This window comes from Scleropages formosus, chromosome 23 (assembly GCF_900964775.1).
Source record: "Scleropages formosus chromosome 23, fSclFor1.1, whole genome shotgun sequence".
NCBI lineage: Eukaryota > Metazoa > Chordata > Actinopteri > Osteoglossiformes > Osteoglossidae > Scleropages > Scleropages formosus.
In genome coordinates this window covers 9,260,866-9,280,478 of record NC_041828.1, presented here as the reverse complement: position 1 = coordinate 9,280,478, position 19,613 = coordinate 9,260,866, and the positions used below count along the sequence as shown (strand labels likewise).

The 19,613-nt window shown below is 46.0% G+C and overlaps 1 protein-coding gene across 4 annotated transcripts in view; it reads right to left on the bottom strand.

Moving 5' to 3' along the window:
- Positions 1-19,613, bottom strand: part of fhod3a (formin homology 2 domain containing 3a) — a 98,606-nt gene that overhangs the window by 42,643 nt on the left and 36,350 nt on the right. For all 4 annotated transcript variants that reach the window (XM_029248231.1, XM_029248232.1, XM_018750449.2 and 1 more), the window contains 2 exons: positions 8,368-8,435; positions 6,374-6,479 (listed from right to left, as the gene is read on the bottom strand). In XM_029248231.1, coding sequence (XP_029104064.1) covers positions 6,374-6,479; positions 8,368-8,435 — 174 coding nt within the window. The remainder of the gene's footprint in view (positions 1-6,373; positions 6,480-8,367; positions 8,436-19,613) is intronic.

Below are 19,613 nucleotides of genomic sequence, written 5' to 3'. Positions count from 1 at the left end.
TCCCGCTCCATTTGTGTTTTCTGATCCCTTCACGCGGGGAGCTGTGTGGCTGGCTGTCCGGCCTCCCGCTCAGTCTGTTATTACAGGTGGAGCCCTCAGTGACTCCCTGCAGAAGGAGCCCCCTATCCTGCTCCGGCTCCCCGGAGTTTCATTTACATTCACAGCTTCACAGTCGTGCAGGAGCGCGCCAGCTCGGCTCTGGAGCTGCCCATCAGCACAGTTTCCACACAGGACTTCTCCTCTTCCAGCATCTCATCTGATCTCTTCCACACTCCAGCATATACCTCACAGTCCTTCATGAGTGGGGCCTTCAGGCCTGAAGATGAGCCTCACCTTCAGATGAGGCATTGCTGCGCTAATTGTGAGCAAAGGTCTTGCCCCTGACATCACCGTCCTCCTCCTCTGTCAGGCAGTTTTCATTTAGTTTCACTGACAGCAAAAACACACTGTGTTGATTAGACATTAGAAACTAATATAAACCCCTCCATCAGGTTTCACCTCCGATCCCACTGCTGTGCCACAAGTCCTTTAATGGGCAGTTATTATAATGACTAAAGTGACCGCAGCTTTTCCTTAACCCCTAAAAACGGCCTATAAATCAACGGGGGAGGGAACTGTAATGCAGAAAGATACACACCTGCAGTATTGCTGCAATATAAACTCACTTAAACTCTGAAGCACAAACACACATGCTGTATATTCCTGCAGAGATGTGGCCTCACATCCCGAATAGAATAAAATGCAAGTCTGTACTTTAATGAAGACACATTAAAGATTTCTAAACACAAATTCTTATTTGCGGTTCATAGCTCTGTGAGCAAAGCTACTGGAAAGAAGAACTCACCTTGGGCTGTTAATACAGACACAACGAAAAAGAGGCAACAAAGGACATTCATCTATACCGTACCACGGAAAACACATCCTCCCTTACAAAGACATCGGTCCATAACGTAATGTAGACGCACATGTGTCATATGTCAATGCAGACAGGTAGAACAGATAAATGCCAATGCGAGCAGAAGCATAAGACGGAATACTCTTAACTCGGTTCTCAACGTCACCTTGCAGGCGCAATGGTGGACAAAGTGGACCTCAAGGGCAGAATGAACAAGAGAAAGAAGGCTGGCTTGCAGGCAAGCTTGTTTACGCTAAGAGAAAGAGTGAAAAAAAGCAGGGCGGTCAGGCTGTACATCTGACAAGGAAGTTTACTGCAGTGGAAATGGAGCGGATGCTAAAAGAAATAAGAACAGGAAGTGGAGAATGGGGTGGCCTGCTTTGCCAGGCCTTGAGTGCTTTCCACCTCCTCCGCAAGTAAGCCATCTGAGGCCTGGAGCCTCACTGCATTACAGCCCTGGGAAGACCCACTGAAAGCTGAGCTGGCGCCCTACCAGAGGTCCTTCAGGAGCGCCGGCGGGGTGCGCTCTGGCTGACCACGGGCCACCATTGACCATAGTCAAGGTTAATGGCAGCTATAAGTCATCTGCAGTGTGGAGAACCACGAGCTCCGGCATCCACTTCCACTTAAATATTTATAGCCCTATTATCTTGGGGTTGGTCACATTGCCCTTCGATCTGGCCACCATCCATTCATATCCTGGTCTTTCCTGACCAGCCTCCCTCAGACCAAGATCAGGGGTGAAGGTGATGGTCTGAAAAGGATAATGATGGTCAGGGGCTGAAGACCGAAAGTAGTTGCTCTTGTACTATTCAAAGATTTAAATGACCTCAATTACTTCAATAAAAATTCTTTGAAGTGTTTAAGTTAAACACTGGAAACCCGAAGCGGCGGAGGATTCTTAGATGCCTGCTAGGCAAATAAACCATCATAGAGCTTCACAAAATTGATGTGAACTTCTTCAGGACTTACAGGAAACGGAAGCATCAGATTCAGAAAAAAAAACAACAAAAAAGAGAGAGGAAGGAAAAGAAAACAAAGTACATAGGAACGAACAGAAGGAGGTTGAAATATGCATAAACTATGGGAAAAGACGGAACGTGAGAAAACTGCGTAAACAAAGTTATGCCAAAAAAATAAAATATGCAAAAGGCAGTGTGAGTTCCAGGCATCTGTCAGTCATTTTAGCTAAAAGATGAGAAAATGTTTTTTTCCCATGCACTCAAAGGTGCTCTAGATTTATCAGGTAACAAGTAAAAATACCCCCTCCTGAACTCCTGAGGTCAAATTGTGCTCTATGTGATGGATGATCATGAGCGGCTTATTAGGCTGATTCTGTCCAAAATCTCGTGAGAGGAAGGAGCTCCCAGGGCCATGTGTTTCTGATGAGTGCCCTCATGACACATGTAAATGTACGGCGCATTTCACGCCGACTCAGTTTTCAGGCGCACAAAGCAAACTAAGGCACCGCTCACATGCGGTAATGCGCGATAACCCAGTGCAATGCAAAATGCAAAATGCCTTGAAACAGAGCGACCGTGCTCTCTAAAAAGCAGAGAAATCTCAGTTCAGCGCCAATGTAGGATCGTGTAAGGAAAATGGATCTCTGTGTTAGAGGCTGAAGATCAAGGCTATGTCTTTAATAGGAACACTGACTAAGAACCAGGGTATGGTCTACATCACGACCCTTTCAAGGCACGAGTCTTAATACCCTCTGGCAAAGACATATCATTGATGACGTCTAATGGGACTCAATAACCTGATAATAGCTGAAGCATGGACAATGTATTTATACAAAACGGCCATTAACAATCTGGAATTTGTTTTCATATCTTTGGAACGCAAACACAGATCAGGTTGGCGACCGTGCACATTGTGTGCTTCCCCAAACAACTGCCAAAGGGGGCAAGCCTTTGGAAATATGAACCTGACCTGGCTGAACTTGTAAAGGCATGGTGATGGACTGCAGCAGTGAAAACTTGTACTGGGGAACCAGTGATGGCACCAGGGGTTGTGAGGAGTAGAGGGAGCATCAAGTTGCCCAGTCGGCTGACTCTTGTGGGCGAAACGGGGAGCCGATGGGGATCCTTTTTATTTAAACTATCTTATTTGTTTATTTGTCTTATCCCTTTGTTCGGCGCTCTGTGTCACTGTGTGCTCTATGAAAATAAATTGAAGTGAATTGAATTGAATTGAATTGAACTGAATCCTTCTTGTGGCAGAAGCTGAGTTTGGAGCACATGTCAGAGCTGGCTGTACACTTCAGGAACTCGGTATTTACAACGTACAATTTCAGCACTGCTCAAAGCCTTTCATGCATATTCTGTATTGCTTGGTACTTACTGTTTGGATTCACAAGTCAGTCTTAATATATATTTGTATGGATTTATGTATGCATTGATGACTGCTGACCACAACAGGATTTTTAAATACATGGTCCTGTTTATCTTGGCATGGTGCTGTAGGATGAAGAATGTATGCTACAAGGATGTGTTTTCTGTTTGGGATTCTGTGGTTTACAGTGCCATAGTGACAGTGCTATAGCGTGTTCCAGAAGCCGGCAAGGCTTCATGAGAAAATATCCCAGCTGGTAAGGAAACGATCCCACCCTAGGAGTCTTTGACCGTGGAAAACCCACCTTTCTTTCATTCGGCCCCAAACATTCCCCTATAAATTCCTGAACTTTCACTCGGCTCTCACGTTCATGGCTGTCGGATGACGACACGCGGTTTGTGAGGGGTGGAGGGAGAAGCAGGCTGCGGGGCGCCTGTTAGCTCTGAGGCCCACTTCCTGGCCTCCGGCCGCAACGTTCCACCGGCTCCGAGCGGCAACAGAAGCTGCTTCGCCAGCTGGGGCCAAAAGGTACCACTGCAAGGCAGCCAAGACAATTCGGTGCTGAAAGATCCCTCTAGCCTTGGCATTCAACACTGTGATGTTAGCATTGCACCCAATCTGCTCATCGAGGACCACCTCCCCAGCCAGACAGCCGAGTTCATCTTAGCAATTCTCATGTCACCCAGCCACACACCGTTTAGAAATACTGCCTATACCACAGTCGGCCAAAAATTCTGCTGTCCAAGTTCCCATAAGACATCACTTAAAACATTTCTAATCTTTGGGAAAAAGGGTGCCATTCCACTGTTAAGAAAAATACTTGTTATAACCTAAATATTGTTTAAAACGTCACGCTGAAAAGGAGGGCTTGTTTCTGTGACTGTCTCTGTTTAATGTAATTTATGTCAAGGGCCTATGCAATGAATGCCAGCCTAATCTCTCATGCTGCGTGTGGTCGGGCCCCAGCAGTGGATGCCGCTCTCCCTATCGACAATGCGCATGCTTACACCGGTCCGGGTTATTGGAGTTATCTTATGCAATGCGTTCACAGTGGCATCAGCGTGAGGCATCAGCTCATTCTGTGCTCTTGGAGGCCATTTCTGACCTCAGAGGTCAAGATGAGGGGGATGAGGGGCAGACGGACTAACACCAATCTTTCAGACATTCTCTGCTCCACAGTTGGACCCCAAGCTCTGTTGAGTGATTCCCACACTTTGTTTGGCCAAGAGTGTGCAGAGGGCTGTGGATGTGAACACTGGGGGGCAAGCGAGGCTAAATAATAAAACAATGATTTATACGTCCAGCGTTTAACTTGGCTGCCCCTGCATGGCCGGAGTCTTGGGGATCTCTGTGTGCTTCCCCACGGCTGGGGGGGGGTGACCGTAACTCAATCCCTCTCACGGTTGGACCACAGCCGCGACAGCCTGATCAACCCCAGAGACTCAACCCCACACCATCTGACCTTGACAGGTCTTTCTGAGCATGAGCGCTGGTCTTCATGTGTGTGTCAGGATGCAGAACATAGTGTGTAGGTAAGGAACATGTGGAGCACGTTCTAACATGCCGGGGCAGTGTGTTCCTTGCTGCAGTGCGGGTTTCTCCAAACCACACTGCCAGGTCCGCAGCTGCTCTAGACTTCATGAATGAATGGCTAAACGGAAGCTAAAACCAAACAAACAAACAGAAATAAGAGTGGAGCTGCACATTCCATCGGAGAAGGCTAAAAAAGAGATGGAAAAATAAATTCATAATTAAGAAGATGGTACCATAATTCACTGTCTAAAGGAAAAATCCTCCCTTTCACAGCTTTCCCACTTCTGTCCTCTGAGCTGTTCCAGGTCCCACAGTGTTGATCTCACTCTTCTCTGGACCTGTACCAGACAGCAGCTTGTTGGCGAGTCCTTCATCTAAGTCAACGGTCCTATCTGACTCAGGAGTCCTGCCTTTGACTGTAGAGTCATCTCTGGTCCTTGTCATTATCAACAACCGCTTGTCCCGAGCAGGGTCATGGTGAGCCAGAGCCTTACCCGGCAACACAGGGTGCAAGGCCGAAGGGGGAGGGGACACACCCAGGACGAGACGCCAGTCTGCCGGAAGGCACATCAAGCAGGGCTTGAATTTAGAAATCCTGACTTGTGACTCTGGTGTCCAGTGTCTATGAGTCCCTGTCACTGAATAATGAATCTTTTTTTTATTACAATAGTCTGTATATAGGAGGCCACATTAAAAAAAAAGTATTTCCCAAACATTTGGAATCTTAAAAAAAATACAGCGTAATGAAGCAAAACCCTGAAATTCTGAAGTTGATGGAATCATGAAAACAGACAACGATTAGACAAAGCATGACTGAAAAATGCAGTTCTACAATATAAATGGCAAACCTAACCATATGATAATAAATCAAATCGACATGGCAGTATATCTAAGAACCTCTGAAGTGGCCAGGATCGTGCCTACAAAATGGAACAAGGTATTTTTGAGCTAAGATGCTCACCATAAACTCCAAGAGTAGCAGCTTGAAAACGAGGATTGGAAGACTAACAGAGACATGGAGGGAGAGAGAGGTATTGAGAAGAACTGGTGGTGTAGTTATTTACATTGTGTTACAACACTTATTGGTGCAGGACCATATGGTCCCTGCAGTGGACTGTAAAACGTTACAGATGCAACAATGGGATATTAAATGCTCTGATGATCACATACTTCATAAAGCCTCATCACATTCTTCTTCCCCCAGAGCAGCAGACAACGAGCTCCATATACCATAACATATTCTGACGTGAGCCAAACAAAAATCAAAATCTTCGGATTCAGCGTGTGTGTTTGTGTGTGTGATGTCTGGTGATTGTTGGTGAAAAATTACTGTTCCCTCCATCCAGTATGGGAAAAGAACGGGCTCCATCGATACTGGAGGTGACCCCCCAGGTCTTGAATCGAGACAACACATTCAGCCCATGAATGGAGAGCATGCTGGTGGTGCGGATGTGTCCACACAAAGAGTTGGCTATCGCGTTAAACACATGGAAAGAAAGACAAGGCGATATCAATGACATCAAAAGGTGCGTCAATCATGCTTCATTGTGGGGCACAATGAAACCCTGGAAGCAAAGGGCTGTCAGTCAAGCTGAGAGGCAGGGAGGGTACCTCTCAAGATGTAGTTCTGGTAGTTCTGGTCTGCCTCCGCTCCCACTTTTATCAGACACGTCAGCCCCTCGGCAACAACAAATTCATGGACCAGGTCTTTATCATCCTGAAAGAAAGGATGGAGATGGACATGTGGCAGCCTACCGTAGTAACACATAATCATATACACACATACATGTGCATGGACCCACCCGGCTGCGACATGGTTTCATTTACATTTAAAATAAGACCAGAAGAAATCTGTGCAGAGTAGAACAGGAAATGGAAATAAAAGTAGGACAAAAAGAAAACATATGTAGGAAATCTGAAAAAGATAATGGTGGAAGCTGGAGTGTGTAACTATCATACATTTTATTAAAAGCTTAAAAATTTTATTTTGAAAAAGCCCAAAAGTAAACGACTTTCAGGCCATCCTGCTACAAATATGTGGACAGGAAGAGTGCAGCTCTGTCTGGGAAAAGGTTTTTGTGTGTTACGTCGGCTACTAGCAGCACTTTGCGATGCATTCACCACTTTGCATGGTATATGCTAAAAAACTTTGTATGTAATTCTCCACACCTTAAGTTCTGAGTACAACGCCCTGTCTTCTATACATGGCCTGTGGAAGGGCAGGGACAGTGTCAAGTGTCACATAATCTGTCTGGGAAGGATATGATTGAAAAGGACGGTATAGAAAGGTCCGCTCCCTCGAGACAATGGGCCGGCTGGCAGGTGAAGCCAGACCCCTCCAGGGTCTCACTACGGCTGAGCAGCTTGCTCTTTTCTCAAGCTCAGACGTATGATGTGCCCTTTGACCTCACCCTTTCCTCGCAGTGTAGCCTCATCTACTGCACGCTATCACTGATTTGAGCGGACCTGCATGAGCCATGCAGAAGCGCTAACATCACAGCTGGGAACGTGTTGAGGTGTCATGTGTCGCACTGCTTGTGGAGTTGGACTTGCAGCCAGTGGGTGACTGGTTCGGCTTCCAGGAAGGGCTTTCTTCTTTTACCATTATGTCAGGGGCATACTTTGAATGAATTCTGAATGGACAAATCAGTAAACTATAAAACTGCAATCCAGGCAGATATAAAAATGACTAAAGAAAGCAATAAATAATTGTGTAGTCAGATCTGACCATAGGTGAATCTGAAGACAAAGTGGAGGACCGTAACCTGTGGTCATTATAATGGGGGGGCTTCCACCAGGTGGGATGGCTTGTCTAGAGGATGGCAAGGTGACCAGTGCAGATAAACACTACCAGAACTGAAGGTTAAAAATCTCAGTCTGCTGCCAGTGAGATCATTACCGGTGATGGATTGCAGGTGGAGGAAGTTAAAATGGAAAAGTCAAAAACAGATGATCTAATGTCTAGTCAGATGGGGAAAAGGGGCACAAATGGCAGTGAAACCTCTAAGCGTTTGCCCCCTCCCCCCAGTGCGAACAGCAGCAGGAACAGTGTGACCCGAGTGAGGGGTGCACACACATCGTAGTGTTTCCAGTCATCGGGGAACCGTGGTGTTCTGCTGATGAGCCCTGGGGAGGGTTGCGTCTGTTGCACGGTTGTGTCTGCTGTGTATGGTCCTGACACCTGGCAAACTGGGGGTTTGGTAGGAGATCGCAGTATTTATTGTGGATTCTCTTTCTATTTTATACAAATATTTGTGCGAATGCACACAGAGTACACAGAGACATAAACATCCAGACCTCAGACTAATAAAGAGACTGCCTCCTACTCGTCTGTCACTTCCTGGTCCTAGAGAGCATCTTACCAAACTGCTCTTTGAACCAGTAGCCTGGGCTCCTTTGCTTGGGACCTGTCCGTGTCTGGAAACAGACAACTTTCCAGGGTGGACTGTGTGTCCTTCCAGCTAGAACAGTCCTTCAAACTGGAGTGTGTGTGTGTCCTTGTGTTTATGTCTACGCATGTGCTCATGCAACTACATTTCTGTTCTAGTAGCAGCAAAAAAAAAAAAAAAAAAAAAAGAGAAAGAAAAAAGAGAAGAGAGGCTCACCTGGAAAATCTGCTTAAGGGAGAACAGGGCTCTCCTTAGCTCTCGTCCACTGGAGTTGTAGAGTTTCTCTGTAAGAAAAGAGGGAGAGTGACTATACTTTGACTGTACACTAATCCATACTGTGCGCTTTCTCCATCGCTGACTGCCCCACACAGGAGAGTACGCTTTACAGCCCAGTGGACCTGTTTCACTCCCCATCTCCTCTAGGGGGCGGGGAAACACAGCAAGCGACGCTGCAGGGACGGCTCGTCGGGCGTTTGTCAGTAATGGTCACAGTTGTGAAGCATTATAAACAGGGCCTTACGAGAGATCCACCTCTGCAGTCTGGGTCAGGGTCAGGCTGTTTGTCATCTGCTGTGGCCTCTTCCGTTAACTCCGCCGATGGAATCTACGGCAAAGCTGCTTGCGTACGGGCGCGGAAGCCCAACCCTTCGGTTACCTAATGGGGTGAGTTCACTGGCGCCCATCACCCCACACGCTTTGATTGGAAACCCCAGCTACCCCAGGCATGACCGCCGGTGGGCCGATCGCAGACGGCAGAACGGGGCCAGAGCGCCGTGTGCCAGTGATGTGGGCAGCGAGACGTGGATTCCTTGGAGCTGCGACAGGCCAATACCAGCGCCTCTCACACACAGCATTCTCACTGCACCACAGCGAAATTACAGCGGCATTATTGGGAAAACTGGGTCCTTTTCCCGTCCGAAATGCATGATTATCATCCCACTCCGGATGACAACAGCTCACTCGCTCATTTGTGAAAGGTCCCTTTTGAAGGAAAAACAAACATTACAAAAGCTTCATTGGCCTCGTTTGGCCTTGTCCGGTCATCTGAGACTGACAATGCTCCGACATCAAAACTGGGAGATGGCAATATAAACGGACAGAACACCATCCAGACTGAAGAGACAAGCAAAACACAAAGGAAAACAAGAGGCAGAACGACCACAACCTCCGGGAAAAAAAAATACACTCGTAAAAAACAGACATTCGGCTCCAAAACTGAAGCCATGAAAGAAGAAAACTAAATGCACAACTTGTAAAAATAAATAAATAAATAAGAAGGAAAAAAAAAACACCACTCATTTGACAAGAAATTATAATTTAGCAGCGGGTTCTAGTTGGAATAAGGAGGTCCAGTGGTTATGGGTTAAAAAAACAGAAACACACACACACACACAAAGGCGCCTTCAATCTAATGATCTTGGTCAAGGTCACATGTTGGCAGTATTAAAAAAATATTAACTTTAATACACAGATATTAATAAAGGGCAGTAATTTACTCTGCTGCTGCATTATCCCTTGTGGTAAAATACAGCTGCTTTTGAAATTTGCACCTCAAAGTTTCAACTGACTATTCCCATGCAATTTTATACACTTACTTTGCAGCCATGAGAGGTCACTGTTTTGTACTAGTGTGTGCCAGGCATGAGTAAATTTTGGGCTTTCACTGACCTGTCACCTTCACGGCCCTTAATTCAATGGACACAGTGAGCAATTCGAGATATGCAGAGCTGAAAAAGTTGCCATGTTACCCCCCGGGGTGCAGGCAGCCATCCCCAGGGATTATCGGTGTGGCCTGAGGAATGCGCAACTTCCGCTACGAGTTCCCGTCAGACAGCCCGGCATATAGAAGGAGGCCTCTTATTGATAGGAGTGAGCAGTCTTCTGCTGGGCGATGGGTGCACCAGGAGGGCATTGCTGTAGACAGTGTTCAATTACCCCACTGGCGTGGGTGATGGCAATGCAAATGAGCTGAAGGCATCTCTCAACAAGAATGAGAAATCCAGACCTTTCTCCATTGGCCTGCCTATGTTACAACCTGCACAAGTTGTCTTTGCGACCCCAGCACTGGGAGGTCACTATCCTACAGAGCTCGAAATGCCAGGAAAGGCATTATAACTTTGAAGGGCTAAACGCTGACAGATGAGATGTTGACTTGGAGGCATCGCAGGTGAGCTTTTCTGATTAATTTAGATCCGATGAATGATAGCGAGTTTTAAGCGGAACCAGACAACTCTCCGTTTCAATTGAAATGCTGCAAGTTTCTCAAAAGCAGATGCATAATAAGCAGACGTCCCTGTCTGTATGGTATGGGTGCGTGTGTTGAACAATAATTTATCTGAAAATGCACACGCTAGCTCTCATTCCACATACATGGTGAACTTCCAGCTCAAGCACAGTCCCTCTTATTTTCCAGAGACATAAAAAAGAGATCTAGTATCAGCTCATACATCATAAAGACTGCAGTCCATCAGGCTCTTTAAATACATCAACACATTGTCACAGATGAGTCGCAGGTTCTCCGGATTAGCAGGGATCCAGCACAAGGCTAAACTCTACAACCCACCCGCTAATCAGAACTGTCAGAACTCATGGTTTTTCAAACCCATAAAGCAAAGCAACCTCCTCTAAGGACGTGAGAGAGACATGGCCAAAGACTGGGAAAAACCTTTGTTTTGCCGAAGAGGTCACTCCATATATTAGCTGAGCTCTCTCTGAGTTGAGTCCGGCTGCTCTGCGTTGGCGCACAGAGATGTATCACAGCACCGCATTATGCAGGTACGTGTAACTTCTGCAGCACGTGTGCACGCATCTTCTGTACCGTGCATGTGAAGGCAATAGTTGGATTGCGTACATCCTTTTGACTGCACTGCTGAGTGTGTGTGTGGGCGTGTACTGGGAGCACTGGGTTTGTCGAAAAATCATCCGCTCAGCTGTAACCCCCTGCAGGCAGGAACTGGTACAGTGCAGCAGATATTACCCTGGGAGACCACGCTGTTTACTGACGGCTGCCTGGACCATCTCCCTTGGGCATCGCAGGCTCAGTTTAGATAGGAGGGCTTGCCTGGAGCAATGGGAGAGAGGGTCATGGATTCTCTCGGAGGTGAATGCGGTTGACCTAGAAGGCCATGTCAGCCAGTGTCCCTTGGGAGGACGTGGTTTTAAAATAGCTGCCGTGATCGCTGGCGTGGCCCTTGCCGTGCAATGCCTGGTGTTGGCAAAGGCAGAACCGCTGTGCTGGCCTTTGTCTGCTCACTTGTTTCTTTTATAACCCTTCTTGGCTGTTCTACGATGAGTCATTAGGTTTACGCCCACCATGGCCACAATACACTTCGCAAGTCACCCATAATCCTGCTCTCTGTGTAGATAGACCCTTTTCTGCAGTCATCTAATACAGTAAAAGTCAGCTGTTTGCTGGAATGACCCCACACATATACAAACTACAGCCTAAATTACAGCATAACCATGGACACAAGTTATTCTACACAAGTGCTCCATATAAGCAATTAGCCTTAACTGTAACTTCTGAAATATACTTGACATGTTTTAGGTCTATGAATATGTAGAATGTAAGCAAAAATGAAGTGGTACTGGTACTGGTTTTCCTTAAAAAAAAGCTTCTTTAAATATTTTCATACTTGGAGAAACTCTGCTCAACCCTGTGTATAGTGCTGTGTTAGACGCCAGCTCCACAATGCAGTTGTAATTAAATTTCTTCCCTTGGTCCATTCCTCAGATACACTTCCAAGCCTTCTCCAGTTGTACAAAATCCAGTTTTGTAGTGCTTTTTTTCTTTACCCCACCAATATTATAGCTCACATAATTTCAGCATATTTATAAAATATATATTTCCAGCATTTTATGAAATTATATTTTGTCTTAAATATACAGCTCACCTATGAAACATCCATTCATCATCTGGGATTTGAACCCACAACTTTTTGCTTGCAACCCCAGGGCCTTAAACCAGTACATGACTTGTAGGGATTTTTTTGCCTCTCCCATCCTGGACTCACTACCTGTGGCCATTTTGCCCCTCCTGTGGACAGCTGTCTCTCTGATCATCAGCAACTCAGAGAAATATGACCTCCCCTGGGGTCCCATGGGACGATCATGTTACCCAGCTTGAGCTCCTTCGGCTAGTGTAGCAATACGCTGGAATATTCCACCTGAACGGTTCCTGTCAAACCAAATGTGTCCTATGATATAATGGTCAAAAACCCCTGAAAACAAGGAGGACAATCGACTTACCGATTTACACTCTCACTGTTGAAATGTTTGTATATTTCCATACGTGTCTCTGCTTTAATGTGTAAATGGTAATAATGAAGACTGAAAGAGTCTACTTCGTTTCAGAGGAAGAAAATGCTCCTAAGAGACAGTGAATTATTGATTATGAAGCAGATATTCTTATCATGCACTGCAATGTGACTCTATCAGGCAACAGGTGGAGGGTCTAAGCATTACCCCGTTCCATTTAACACCAAATACCCACTCCCACACAGTCCATGCCAAAGCAGTTGTATCAGCATTGTAGACCACATGCGAAAGAAGGGTTCCTGTAAACTAATTCCACCGTCAGGTAGCTTCTAGTCTACTCAGCTTCCTGATCAGTACTCTCACTTACCATACAGAGAGAGAGAGAGAGAGAGAGAGAGAGAGAGAGAGAGAGAGAGAGCATGATCATACCAGAGTTCCCCTGGGACCAGGACTAGGAAGCTTGGCTTGACATGCTACATGATCTGAGTAGAAGGTTAATGTTCGCATCTGCTAATTTCCAATGGTTGGAGCAACACAGAAAGACCTTCTGTCAGTACCTGCTCCTCCAGGGATTCGGTCTCCTAAAGCGTGAGGCTCTGCCCACTGCCCAGTATCCATCCACCCAACCATCCCTTTCTGACATTGGCTAACAGCGAGGAGGCCATTGTGAAGGGATACAAAAAGGTGAACTGGCTGGACTCACTATGCACCATGCTGTGATAAATGACTCAACCTGTCCTAATGCGCAACTAAAATCGACATTACTTACTCGAGAAACTATGTGAGCTGATTTGGACAGCATGCGCCCAATATGTGAACAGACACATAAACACAAGGTCAGTCGTTAGGACGCTGTGGTGGAAAAGTGTGGACAAACCAAGAATGACTTTGCCTGGGAAGTTCACCAGATCCCACACGAAATGCCGAGAGTGGTCTGTTCAGTGCTGCAGACCAGCATGGTACAGCGTTCAAGTGATGTCTGGAATTTGCATACCAAGGCCCATGTGGCCAAAACCCTGCTTGGTTCTTGCGACCATCTTGTTAAGCCGCAGGACCCAAAGGCTGGATGGGATGAGCATTTTAAAACTGGAAAAAATGCAGTTAAAATCAGTTTACGGCTCTAAAAGGTGACAATGGACCAATCCATGACCATTGCCCTCAGTTGGATGGAACACAATGAGAAATTTATTACGCTGTTATCTCCAACAAAAAGTCACGTAAAGAGAAGGCCCAAAAGAAGCCAGCGGAGCCTCTCTCTGCTGAAGAGTCTCTCCCCACTGGAACTTGTGTTGGAAAACAGATGTGGAGCCGGCAGCCACTGACAGATACGTTTCACTCAGGACACCTGTAAAAACCCGAGTGGCTTCCAAACTGCGCAGTGACTGCCCATTTTCCAAGATCCACGAAGTCGGCCTGACGATTTAAAAGAATAATTTTTTTAATGGGTCTGGATTCAGAAAGGAGATTTGAGCCCTTTCCTTAAGAGATTGACTTGTTTTTCCTGTGCTAGAATGGGTTGGAGCCCCCTGCGAACAGTCTGGTCTCCCCCTTTGGACTAGAGGTGCTGGCGATTGCCTTCGCTCAAGAGGGACGACCCCAACATGGAGGCCTATGGGCAGCAGACACGAGAAGCCTCCTGTGCAAAGAGGAGGTGAGCACAAGGCCAGGAGACTCCCCATGGTCATCCACGATCCATATCCTCACGTCTGCCTTTGTGAGGGAAGGCCCCATATTTCATTTACTACACTATATCAATAAAGCACCGAGACACCTTTTTCGCAGTGGATTCACTCAGACTGCAAAACCTCCACATTTTCCTGAGTTTATAGCTCCTTTGCTGAATCATATTTTCCTAATGTTGTAACATGGATAAAAAAGACTATATGTGACTTGTGGCTTAATGTAACAAAAAGGAAGGTGTTCTACAGTCAAGAGTGAGAAATACCACAACGGAACAGGCATACAAGAATGAGATATATCACCCTTCATTTTCGAAGAAATGCTACTCAGGGCCAGACGTTCAGGGTCACGAACCCACTGCAGAGGAGCTGTGGGACACTAGAGCACAAGTCACTTTGTCACCAGCCATCAGCGCCATCCATGAAAACTGCAGTCAAAGCCAAGTGAAGTGGTGAAAAGAGCAAGGCTGGCACTGCCAAGCTTCAGACTATTGCTTGAGGACCCCACATTGCACTTCTCACTGTGCTGCCCTGTAAGACTCCTAAGAAGGTGAAGATGTGAGACCTGAGGTTGACAACTCTGACCTCAGACCACAGAAATGAATCAGATGCCCACTACAACTGCCACACTCTGCATATCTAAGCACTCCAGAAAATCACCTTCAGGATTGTCAATCTTAACAAGCACTGAAAGCCCCCCTGAAAGGGGACATGTACAATCAAAATATAAATACTATGAGTGTGGGCTGATAGAGTACAAATATTCATACAGACATCTGGTCTGTATGGAGTCTGAACGTTCTCCCGTGATTGCGTGCGTTTCTTCCAGTTGCCCTGGCTTTCTCAAATAATGCAAAGGTGTGTTTCAGGTGAGATGATGACTTGAAATTGCCCACAGTGTGTGAATGTGAGACCGAACGTGAGTGTGCAGTTATTGGTTGTGAGTGACTGACAGACAATCTGCCGTCTGAAGGTTGAAAAAGGGTTCTGCTGTAAAACCATGGAGCAGGGTAGGTAACTTGAATTTCTCCAGAAAAATATCACAAATTCAAAAGGGTCACTGCTGCAGGGATGTAATTGGAAATTAATATCAGTACTAAATACAGGTATAAGGACATTTTGGATAAGTGTTGGCTAAGCAACAAAATAATAATAACCAGATGCAAAAAGTGCAAAATGCTTGCCACTTGAATTACCCTTTGCTAAGGAGATAGAGACAAACTGAAAATACCAGATTCACACTTATTTAGCTGGCACTTTCCTCCAAAGTCGCTTATAGTGTTAGTCTACCAACAATTATTTACTCATTTGTACAGCTGGGTTATTCTACAGGAGCAAGTACCTTGCTCAAGGGCACTACAGTCAAAGGTAGGGATCAAACCTACAACCTTGGGGTCCAAAGGCAGTAGCACAAACCACTACACTACCAGCTGTGTCACTCCTAATTAAAGCTTCAAAAGGCCAAGTTGTCAATTCTATCAACATGAAGCTGATGACATTTTGTTTTTTAATATAGCTATAAGTGCCATATCAAGATGGCCTTCTCAAATGCAGTCTCATGTCAGAGTCACACCAGAGCTGTTGATAAGGGCTCTAGGTCACGATGGGCGCTGCTGCAAAATCACACAATGGACCATTTCCAAACAGCAGTGTTGCGTGTAAAAGAGGAGTGGAAGTGGATTCTCCAAAGCAGCTGATCTGATCTGCTGAAGTTCAGGAGTGCTAGCAGTTCTGCAGGGTCATGTGGGTTCTTCTGGACCTGGGTGAGAGGATGCATGCTGAACAGGGACATGGGGGAGTGGAGAAGAGTGACAGTACTTTGGCTAAAGCATTTCCCCGTGAGCTGGGAAAGCATGTTTCCAGGAGCACATGCATGTGAACGCAAGGCTAGGGATTCTCTGCTGAAAGGACCTAACTCCTTATTCCTTACTCCACATGACATCCAGGCCTCCATGATGGATGGCCATGGACAGGTAGGCTGAGCCTCTGTCCAGATCCCGCATGGAACTCAGAGATGTGCCACCAATGAGACCGCTAGCTGTTCCTTCTCAGAAAAATACGATGCGTCCCCTCTGAATGTCTGCCCCCTTACCCCCTACCCCCCACAGCAGCTGAGGAGCGTGAGGAACCCATGTTTGCAGAGTGACGGTATTATTAATACTGAGGTGGTGACATGAGAATGGATGGATGTTGAAGAAGAGTCATCCTCCTCTCTGTGACCCCCTCCCGCCCCCCATGCTCTATGAAGGACGAGACAGAGTATTTGCTGACTCCTCCTGGGTTTATTTGATTTGGTTTGGGAAAACACAGGCGAGTAGAGAAAACAAAGGGGCTGTATAAGAGAGGACAGATGAAGAGAAATACATTATTAATCTGGGCAGGTTCGTTGAACAGACATAGCTCGGCGAAATTTCACTTCTTTCATTTTCCGATGTAACGACTGACTGTACGCAGACATAATCACAGGTCGCATACCACGTGAATTCTGCCAGCTGTCCCTCAAAGATATTTTCTTGCTTGGTGTACAATATTTGGGTTAAATCAGTGATTTGGAGTTAGGAGCACATTTCATTTATGGGGGATTTATGCCATAGAGGAAGCACTGTGTGTAATTCAGCTGCCAGCCATCTGAAAACCAGGAACGAGGACAAAGGCAAGTCCCATGATGGGATGAATTACAAACGACCCCCAAAGAGGAAGCAGGACAAACAAATCATTCTGACCTGCGACCCCTAATCTAACAAGCTGAATGAAGGGTTTGGCAAGACTAAGGGGCTAATTACAAATGATACTGACACTCCTTTAATCATTTCTGTGCCTGGCCGGAACGTGTGGTGGCGAGTGACAAGCCTGTCACTGGGACCGGGGTGTGGGAGGTTGGTTCAGCCCACAGCCCGCAACCCCTAGCCCACAGCCGCCTGGGGTAAAAACACACCTAACCTCCTCTTCCCCAGAACCGCAGGTTCCACCTGAGTGAAAGAGTGGAACACTGTGTGTAAGCGAGGAGGAATCCATAGCACACCGCTTAAAATCACATCCAGAAAGTGGGAATATGACATAAAACTTATATCAAAGAGTCCAAAGCATTTCTTTCCATAGTGACAAAGTTTCTCTGTCATACTGCCCTTCTGTGTTTTTCTCCGTTTCCTATATAAGAGTTTACACACATGACATCTAAATGAAACTCCTTTGGGTTCCAGATTTTTACATTTCACGTCATGTTTTAAACGTGTGTAATGGAACTAAGCTATTATTTCAGTTTCAAAATACTGCATCATCATGCATGAGGAAGTGTTAATATACAGCATATTAATCTAAACCTTATGAATTTAAACTTTTAATTTTCTAATAAATTACAGCATATTGAATTGTTTCATGGCTGGTGTTCAACAGTTCTATTGCCTACTGTGCAATTTAAGAGCTAAAAACACCTGAGGGTGGATTTTGTCTGCGGGTCAAAGAACCTCACTTGTCCCTTCTCTCTTTGCACTCCACCAAAATCTATACCCAATCCATACTTTCCCCTTACCTTGAGTCCCTCTGGGCCTGTGAAAGAAAAAGACAAAAAAAAACAATCTGACCCCAGTTCCTTCCTCATCCCCTCATCTGACCTCACCTCCTCTGCCAATGGCCTGAAATGATCTGGGCCCTATGCATTCCAGAGCCACTTTGTCAGGCTCCAGTGTGGTCTGCTTCCCGGGCTGTTCCAATCTCCGCTACCACAGGACTGAGCTACTGGTGGCCTCTGGTGTTAGGAACACAGATGCGGCAGATTTATTTCTCAAAGTGATTGTACAAATGAACGAGCGAAAGAAAAAAAAAAACTGCACTGGCTTCAGTGAAGCCGACACCGGGGAGTTTGAGCATTCTTTACACGTTTTCATCCGAAAGCAGAACAAGGGTTGACTTTTCACACTCGCATTGCCCCACGGACAGGAACACACAACCAAAGACAAGCATGTTCTATTTAGTCTGAGGAACCGTCTGGAAAAACTGAGGGTGATGCGACAAACAGCAGAGTTACTCCGTCTGGGTTCAGCTAGGTGTGTGAAATGGTATATTTGATGACCGGGGGGAATGTGGGATTCCTGCTTCCCTAAAGCACACTCCGGGACTGTCTGTGGAGGCCTGTAATTCTCCAGTGACTCATCCCCTGACGAGCATCCAGACAGCTGCTTGGACAAGAAGTGCTGCAAACGATCTACACGACCAAAGATGCAGAACCTGAACGAGTATTTCTAATAATGCTGGTGCTGTTTTAGGCAGTAGAAACTACAACTTTAAAGTGAGGGAGTTATTCTGGGAATCAGAGGGCTCCCTACAACTTGGATTTGGATTGTCGGGCCAGTGCAGAGCAGCAATCTGTGAGCTGGTACAGTGGTACAGGCAGTTAGTGGCCTGAACTGTCAAATCATATAAAGTCAACGGGAAAAAAAAACAGAAAAACGCCATCTTTAAATGAGACTATAGAGTGAAAATGACCAAACGATAGTGTCCTTGTTGCTAAGGTCAGAAGGTCTTACGTCACATTTCCATCTGAATGGGACATATTTTGAGAATCATACTATAGATTATCCCCTCTAGGGAAATAATGAATCTAATACCACAGAACTCAACTTCCTGATGCCACTGCATGAGAAACAACTGACAAACACAATCCCACATGTGTTCACTATCCATGGAAACTCACAGAGTTGGCTCACGGGGTTAACCAATAGCTCACCCATTAAAGGCCGGGGCGCTCAGCAGGAACTGGCACTCTATAGCTGTCATGTTGATTCTGCACATTGTCCTCCAATAACCTGTGGACAGACCTCCTCAGGCCTCTCAGTGGGGTCTCGGCAGGAGGTCGAGTCAATGATCACACTGATCACATGGGCACCTGCAGAGCTGGAGTACTATTTGTTGGAGCGTGTCTCATGGTTTGTTATGTGTATGCCTGATGGCCTTATAAAGGTGAGTGGATGGTGGGCAGGTGTGTGTATTGTGGGCTAACGTGTGTGAGTACACCTGCAGATGTTAGCAGATCTCCGTCTCACTTCTTTGTGATTTTATGTGTCCTTTTAACATCAGAACTATTCTTTAATTGCTTAGAGAACATTTTTTAGAAAAACAACTTAGTCATTTTTGCACATGGCCATTTTCACCCAGTCATTCAGATAAAATACTTGCTTTAGGCTACTCCAGCACGGTCCTTCCTGGGCTGTTAACCTCACAGGTTCAAGGTTAGACATCTGCGCACTGCATTCAGAGGACTAGTTGCACATGTTCTTCTTTGACCATCTGTGACCTGAAGTCTTATGTTCTGGAGACCTACCTATAGATGTGAAACTACTCTAATGCAGAGCTTCCGAGAAAACAGTGAGGCCTCTAAAACATTGGTTCTGAGCCAACCCTGATCTCCATGCAACCACAGAGCCAGTAAATCATCACCCAGTTTAACTAGCGGAACTAATCCTTATATTCCCCGTTCCTCCAGTGCACATGAGAGGTAAACCTCCTGGCTCTGTCTCTCCAAGGTGGGCG